Raw genomic sequence first — 8,291 nt, forward strand, 5'->3', positions numbered from 1 at the left:
ACTTGGGGCTTTTGAATTATTACTTGGCCATACAACTTAAGAAGCATGATGGAGGAGGTATTGCTTTGTGTCAAGCAAGATACATATTGTCATTGCTATGTAAGTTTGGACTTGAGGACTGCAAACCTAATGCTACTCCAGTGGAAATATGTTTGAATTTAAGTCTTCATGATTTTGGAGGTTTTGTTGATGTCGCTTTTTATCAAAGTGGATGCATTATTTATGTATGCAATATGAGGTCGGATATTCAAGTTACAGTCTCATAGGTCAACAAATTTATGCAATGTCTAAGGTCTAAGCATTGGTAGGCTTTTTATAAGATCTTTTTCTACTTGAGTGGCACTTTACATCTTGTTCATGCATATCATGGTTGAGCAAGAAGCAACCTATTATGGTCACTTCTAGTTTTGAGACTACGTACAGGGTAGACTTCAAAGCTACGATTATGTATGGCTTAGATGCCTTATGGCTGATTTGGGTGTTGGACAGGACATTGTCAACATCATTTACAATGACAGTCAATGCGCACTAGCAGTTGACTAGAACCCAATGCACATTGAGGTGCATTATCACTATGTCATGGAGAGACTCTCAATAAGAGAGATCATCTTGGCTTATGTGCCGACACATGACAATCTTGCAGATATGTTCACAAAGGAGTAGCCTCATGAGAATTTTGAAGCTTTTTGCAAAGATTTGGGCTTGCTTCCCTTCGTAGATTGATCATGTCCTTAGGGCATGACACTTCCCTATACAAGATGTGCTAGCTTTTGTTCACTACATCACTCCAGGGGGATTTGTTACCACATATGTGGTAGTGATGTATGTGAACACACCCAGGACAGTCGACACTTTTTTCTCCTTCATTAGGAGGTTTTGTTTGTATATATGTCTATCACTCTAGTGATAATTTATGTTTCTGTTTTTGCACTAAGCGATACACTGTCTGTTGCATGCCTTGAGCTTCTTATCTTCTCCAAGCTGTGTGTGCATCCCAGCAACCCTAATTCCAACAAGAAAGGACTATAGTACAAGGCCCAAATTCTGTTTCTTATAAATTCTGGAGATACACAGTGCCAACTCTCCATCATATTTACGTATGGCATAAACTTAGGACATGCACTAGACATACTTTAATAGAGTTTTCATTTTTCTTCCAATACAAAAAGTTGAACTATTTTTCTTTTTGTTGTAGATACTTAAGAGCAAGATTTGTAAATGGAAAATTTGTTCAAGTGAGGTTACTACTCTGTGTGTGTGTGTGTGTGTGTGTGTGTGTGTGTGTGTGTGTGTGTGTGTGTGTGTGTGTGAGAGAGAGAGAGAGAGAGAGAGAGAGAGAGAGAGAGAGAGAGAGAGAGAGAGAGAGAGAGAGAGAGAGAGAGAGAATATTTAGTTTCTAGTATGTTTATGGGTATCAAGAGATTTTTATGAATGCATTAAAAACGGTGTAGTAAAGTAGGACTAAGCAAAGCATGGTTATCCAGTGCAACCATGTGAGGATCTCTTCATCTTTCATACCTTCTCTCATGTAGACCGCGATCTCCATCATCATGTCGATCATGTCTATTGCAATCACCTGTCTCACCTACTTCCATCTCCATTGCATGAACCTTGCTTCACAGCTTGAGAGAAAACTTTTCTTTGCATATGATGAAACAACCCCAAGCTTCATGACTCTTCCCCTATTGGGAAACCCTCTGTTTGTATCTATGAAACCCGTCCTAAGGACCCTAGCCCTTTATTTGTTAGTGGTCATGTCTTGCAATCATTGCATTCCAATGGAACACATTCCGAGATACTACAATCTTTGTGTATACCTTGAGAGAAACCCTTCTCTTTGCATCTAATAAAAATAGCCTGCCCCAAGCTTTGTGACTCCCCCTCTATTGGGAAACCCTCTATTCGCATCTAATGAAACCAACTCTAAGGACCTTGGCCCTTTCCTTGTTGGGCATATCCTACAATCATTAGACCACACTCTGAGATACTATGTGTAGAGAGAAAACTTCACTTCACATTCAATGAAAATATCCTTGAGCTTCTCCGGTCTATTGAATAGATTCTACATTATTGGATTCCAAGAGACTACATTCCTTCTACAAGTTTGCAAATTCAAAAAGCATTTTCCAGCCTCGATCATAGACATAGACCCACGATGCACCATCAACCAAGCTAGAGCTATTCTCTGGTGTTGTTCACACGCTATGCAAGACTCTAGAAGAATAATTAACCATTAAGGCTCTTCCAAAAATTATACATAATGTCCAACCGCAATCATATTATGCATGTGTCCATAGTGTGCCTTCAAGTAAGCTACACTTGTGCTATGATCCTGTACACACACTACCCTTGAAATCATACATGCCAACTCACTCATAGATTACCAAGCCCCTTTGGGATCACCCTGCCTACCTTATTCCACTGTCTCAAACGGAAGTACAAAATACTACATCTTCTACATCATGATCTCTTTCGCATGCATTTGTAGTTGCACACCTCACTTGCAGGTGCTTAATTGGGGTGCAACCAACCAATAGAAAACCCACCTGTTCGGTAGAAGGATGATGTGTTTTTCTCAGTTTGCATGATCTCCTAGAAATTTCTTGGTTTTGGCCACATTGGGCATAGCCTCCATTTGATGCATTCTGGCTACAAAACATGCTCTCGCCTACACATGTTTCTCTTTGTGTTACTCTTTCCTTCTAAGCCACAAACACCTTCTCTCGTTACACATGTTTCTCTTTCCATTACCCTTTGCTTCTAAGCCTCGAACGAGAAGCGCCAAATGCCCTACGTCAACTTTGGCTTTCGCTGTTCGATGCCGCAATTAGCTAGCTGCGCTCACAGAAGCTTTTTTAGATGTCCGCTTAATTAAGGTCCTTTTTAATGGCCAACACATGGAAATTGGTTGTCTTTTGGTGCTATTTTTACCATGATTAGTTTGGTTCTCGATCTAGCATTCAAAAGAACACCTCATAGGCGGCCAGTGCTCTTTTGCCATCTGCACACAACTCTGTCCGGACGTGTGTGACAGAGGCCTAAGGTAAAAGAGCAACTTTCAACGCTAAGACCCGGTCCGGCAAAAGTAGAAAGCGAGCAAGTTATCGCACTGAAGGTTACCATGTAGACAATGGGGGTGCTGAGACGACGTTCTGTCAAGGTAATTAAGCTGTTTCTTTCTGGGTAAGAAAGACTCTCTCTCTCTCTCTCTCTCTCTCTCTCTCTCTCTCTCTCTCTCGTAATTAAGCTGTTTCTTTCTGGGTAAGAGAGTGTCTCTTACCCAGAGAGAGAGAGAGAGAGAGAGAGAGAGAGAGAGAGAGAGAGAGAAAATTTGTTTTCTCTCTTTTGGTCATTGACCGGTTTCGTGCTCACAGAGCAGCTCCAAATCCCATGTAAAAAGTTCGAAAGAAGCAATATCGTCTTTCAGGACCGCATTACAAGCATGTGCTAAGAAGAGGGATTTGTACCAAGGCAGTAAGATAGATGCTGATATCCGCAGTAATGGGTTACTTGAGAAGGACACATACTTAGGGAATATGCTGGTTAACATGTACGCCAAGTGTGGTGCACTTGTGAGAGCACAACAAGTTGTGGACGAGCTTCCTGTCCGAGATGTCGTCTCATGGACTGCACTTATTGCAGGATATATCCAACATGGGAAGGGCAATGAAGCTCTAGGTTGTTATCATCGGATGCAAAGCGAGGGCTTGTATCCAAATGCCATCACCTATGCTTGCATCTTGAAGGCATGTGGCATTGTCCAAGACGTTGATATGGGCAAACAAATCCATGATGAGATTGCTAGTCAGGGACTCTTGGCAAAAAATGTTGTGCTTGGCAGTGCTTTGGTGGACATGTATGCCAAGTGTGGTGCATTCAAGAAAGCACATAAAGTGTTTGATGAACTTTTTGTCCGGGATGTAATCTCTTGGACTGCACTTATTGCAAGTTATGTCCAACATGGACAGGGCGAAGAAGCTCTAGGTTGTTTTCATCGGATGCAAAGTGAGGGCTTCTCTCCAAATGCCATCACCTATTCTTGTATCTTGAAGGCATGTGGCATCATTCAAGACGTCCACATGGGCAAACAAATTCATGATGAGATTGTTAGTCGGGCGCTTTTGAAAAATAACATCGTGCTTGGCAATGCTTTGGTTGACATGTATTCCAAGTGTGGTGTATTCATGAAAGCACATGAAGTGTTTGATGAGCTTCTTGTCAAGGATGTCGTATCCTGGAATGCACTTATTGCAGGATATATCCAACATGGGCAGGGCAAAGAAGCTCTAAGTTGTTTTCATAGGATGAAAAGCAAGGGCTTTTCTCCAAATGCGATCACCTATACTAGCATTCTGAAGGCATGTGGCATTATGCAAGAGGTTGACATGGGCGAACAAATTCATTATGAGATTGTTCGTCAAGGAATGTTGAAAAGAGACGTCGTGCTTTGTGGAGCTTTGGTCGGCATGTATGCCAAATGTGGCGTGCTTTTGAAAGCACGAAAAGTTTTTGATGAGCTTCTTGTTCGGGATGCGGCCTCTTGGAATGCATTGATTGCAGGATATGCTCGACAAGGCCAGGGCCAGAAAGCTATGAGCTGTCTTCAACAAATGCGGAGTGAAGGCTTCTCGCCAAATGGGATCACCTATTCTTGTATCTTGAAGGCATGTGGAATTATGCAAGATGTTAATATGAGCAAGGAAATTTGATGATGATAATGTTGGTCCGGTGCTTTTGAAAAAAGGATTTGATTCTTTGGTCAACAAATATGCCAAATGGTGGTGTCCTTTTGAAAGGTCAAGCTCTTGATGAACTTCCTGTTTAAGACGTGGTCCCTTGGAGTGCATTGATTGCAAGCTATTGCCAACAACAGGCGCAAGGCTAGGAAATTTTGAGTTGTTTCTATGAATGCAACGGGAGCTCTCTTTCCAGGTGTTATTTTGGAGGCATGCGGTATTTTGCAAGATGTTGACATGGGCAAATACATTCATGATGGAATTGTTAGCAAGGGCTGTTAAAAATGGATGAAGTGCTTTGTGGAGCTTTGGTCGACAGGTGTGACAATTGAGGTGTACTTTTGAAAGCACAATTTCTTTCAGTGAGCTTCCTGTCCAGGAAAAAATGTCTTGAGTGCATTGATTGCAGAATATGCTGAACAGAAGCAGGGCCAACAAGCACTGGGCTGTTTTCAATGAACAGAAGTGGGGGTTTCTCTCCAGGTATAGTCTCATGGACTTGTTTGAGGAAATGCCCAGCAAGGGCTGGTTAGGGAAGCTCTCTCGACCATTTTCAGTGGATGCCACAGGAGGGCATCTCCCAAGATGCAATAATGCATGTGGTCACTCAGGTCATAGTGGATGAGGGCTAATGCGTTCTGGTAACAATATGGCATTGCACCGAACAATGAACACTACCCTTGCATGGTTGATCTTTTTGGGTTGTGCAAGGCTTTTCGAGAAAGTTATGAGGGTCATTATGGTGATGCCATCATCTAATCATCCTCCAATAATCTGGAAAAGGATGCTTGCTCTTAAGATTGCGATATTAAATTGACACCTTGTACTCATGTTCCTTGATGGTTGGAATGGTAAGGTTTTCGTTGAAATGCAACTCTCATGAGTAGATTATGCTGATGAGATTAGAAAGTTGAGAAAGTGAATTTTGTAGGTGCGGATATGTAACATATTGGTGTTTCTATGTCAAGACTAACAATATCATCGTGAATTCTTTTGCCCATATCAGCATTTTGTGTAATGCCACATGCCTTCAAGGTGCAAGTGTACGTAATGGAATTGGTAATTGATGCCTTTTGAGTATGGTTATTTCGCGCTTGAGTAGGCATGTACAAGGTGGGGTGGTTGATACTCTTCCTAGTATGGTGGTAAGTATCTCGATGGGTAAAAGCTCCCTTTGACTTTACAGCATGATTAAGGTGAGTATTGCAGAGATATCGGCAGGAAAACAATTTTTTACAACATGAAAGGTAAAGGAGGTTAATGAGACAACACGAGCAATGTTTAGCTGTGGTGAATCCCATGAACCTAAAAGAAGAGGATCTTGCTTGAAGCTGAAGTGAGATTAAGTTCAAAAAGGAGGAACCTTGAGTGTCTCCAAAATAAGTTTGGGCTTTGTGAAAGAAATGCTTGGTATTTGGAAGGTATTCACTTGAGTCCTTGATTGAGAAAGGATATTAAATGTAGTGGGGTACCTGAGGGAGTTTTATTATCAATCCGAACGATGTAACAACGTCCAGCTTCAGACACATCACAACTCCATACGGTTACTTTTAATTTTCATACTGTTTCTTCGAGAGAGAAAAATGTCAAATTGTGTAATCTTAGAAGCGATACAACAGAAAGAGGGAGAACACATTCCAACATCCTCATGAATCCTCTCAAGGGCACCCAGTCCATTGCTGATAGTAGTTTGTTGGAACCTGCAGATCTGTACGAATGTATGCATTCACACTGCTCCCTGCAGCCCCACAGCCAAAACTACTACCATGTGGAGGCTCATCCTCAGGACCAATTGACACGGACCTCCCCGATGGGGATCAATCGTCCTTGCCAAAAGGTGCGGGCCTTGCTCATGTACGCCGTCGGATCATGGATGTGCATAGTTGTGATCACAATGTGATCATCTTGTAGTGTGATCTCCTTATGATCACAATGTGATCCTCATCTGAGCTACACATGGGGTGTGATCTAGATGTGATCCACGTGTGAACCAAATGTGATCCTTGTGTAGTCCTCAGAAACGTCAAAACCCGCTATTTACTTTATTTTTTTATTCATGCTATATCCATCAAGTCGTGAGCAATAGCTTATTGGTAAGGCGGTTGCCTAATAGGATAGCGGTGGTAAGTTCGAACCGGAGTGCCCCACTTAGATGGCGTTTTGTCCTTTCCCTTTTGATTCTTAAATTATTCCCCTTGTTCATCTAATAGCCTTGGATGTAGATCATCTCCACATCGTTCATCCCTACTGAAATTGGGGTGTCAATTAGTGTCGTGGGAGGCTCATAAGTGGCCCCTCTCCCCCCGACACTGAACGATCGGGAAAGGACCTACAGTGTCCTTTCCCCACAATGCAGCTCCCCATGGCTCCCGGCCTTTGCCGGTCACCAATGGGTCGCTTGCATTTTGGGGAAAGGACATTGCAGGTCCTTTCTCTAACCCATCTTTGCATGGTCTCTCAAAATGCATTTGCCACCAGCCCTCCGTACCGCAAACATAGGTGTCATGGTTGAAGCAAACGCTAATGATAATTTACTTTGGATGATGATTAATGTCTCCTCCATTTTGGATCTCTGAGGGGCCCCATGGATTGAGGTATAGTTGCCATGCTACCAACAATCACAATTGATCAAGGGTTTACAAACACTATACTAGTCACATAAATTTTTGACCTACATAAGGCCTTAGTAAAGCACCGAACTTTTGGTAGCCATTGTGGGCCGTTGGATAAAAGCTGGTAGATTAGTGCCACATGACAAGTTTATGATGGCAAACTTTCATTGTTCCTATTTTTGGTAGGAGGGGTGTTAAGTAGGCCATTATGGCAGATACTTGACACTTGGTTCACATCTAGTGTCATAGCTATCTCTGATAAATCTGTCGACTATACTTCTCTTGATGCAAGTGGCAGCTCTCGTATAGCTTGCATCTCTCATATGCTAGGGCATGCCCTCCTTGTCAAAGGACTACCCTGGGATAGGATTTGATACCCATCTACACTTCTTAAGGTCTTTTTTTCGTCATATAAAGGTCAAAATTTCATGACTTATTAGTCATTAGAAAGGTTTGTTTAAAAATTCCCATCTATAGGAAAAGGGAATAACATAGGGCACCTTTCAAGGAGATGGGTAGTACATAAGATGTCCACCTTATTTAGAAAATAGGAACATGCTATATCATTGAAAATGGAAAGCACTATGTAAAGTAGGAGTCTCTTTTAGAATTCATGTATTCCCAAAACTCTAAAGTATAGATCTCGAGTTCAAGACTTGTTGGAGATCTTTGAAGTGAAAAATTCTCTTCTCATGTGTATGCAAGCATGTGCGTGTGTGGGAATAAGAAGAGGAAATTGGAATAACTTTTCTATCATACAAGTGTGGTGGATTACTGGTTGGATACATCTTTCAGGTCTCTCGGGATTGTTCCCACAACGTTAAAAACTTGTCACTTCTCTTATGGAGATAATTTATTCAACTTCTACTATTCTCAAACATGCTTCCTTCTTATATTTTTTGCTAAACATGTTGATTTTTAAAAATATGCCCACTTGTCTTTT

The 8,291-nt window shown here is 41.8% G+C and overlaps 1 protein-coding gene across 3 annotated transcripts; it reads left to right on the plus strand.

Moving 5' to 3' along the window:
• Positions 1–3,073: 3,073 nt before the first annotated feature.
• On the plus strand, positions 3,074–6,791 carry LOC147423948 (pentatricopeptide repeat-containing protein At4g18520, chloroplastic-like). 3 transcript variants are annotated; one of them, XM_086502215.1, is made up of 2 exons: positions 3,074–3,160; positions 3,380–6,791. In XM_086502215.1, the coding sequence occupies exon 2, from the start codon at positions 3,537–3,539 to the stop codon at positions 4,707–4,709; it is 1,173 nt and encodes a 390-aa protein (XP_086358341.1). In that variant the 5' UTR covers positions 3,074–3,160; positions 3,380–3,536; the 3' UTR covers positions 4,710–6,791. The 3 variants fall into 3 exon arrangements, with proteins under 3 accessions (XP_086358341.1, XP_086358340.1, XP_086358342.1); XM_086502214.1 differs by having other exon boundaries at positions 3,079–3,160; positions 3,375–6,791; XM_086502216.1 differs by having other exon boundaries at positions 3,120–3,183; positions 3,375–6,791.
• The last annotated feature ends 1,500 nt before the right edge of the window (positions 6,792–8,291 follow it).

Source organism: Adiantum capillus-veneris, chromosome 26 (genome assembly GCF_014529385.1).
Source record: "Adiantum capillus-veneris isolate H3 chromosome 26, ASM1452938v2, whole genome shotgun sequence".
Taxonomy (NCBI): domain Eukaryota; kingdom Viridiplantae; phylum Streptophyta; class Polypodiopsida; order Polypodiales; family Pteridaceae; genus Adiantum; species Adiantum capillus-veneris.

What these genes read in the sequence shown, in the direction of transcription:
- LOC147423948 (XM_086502214.1), top strand. Translation starts at nt 3,131, where the DNA reads ATGGGGGTGCTGAGACGACGTTCTGTCAAG. An exon ending in TGAGACGACGTTCTGTCAAG is followed by an intron (nt 3,161 to 3,374) that starts GTAATTAAGCTG and finishes TCGTGCTCACAG; the next exon opens with AGCAGCTCCAAATCCCATGT.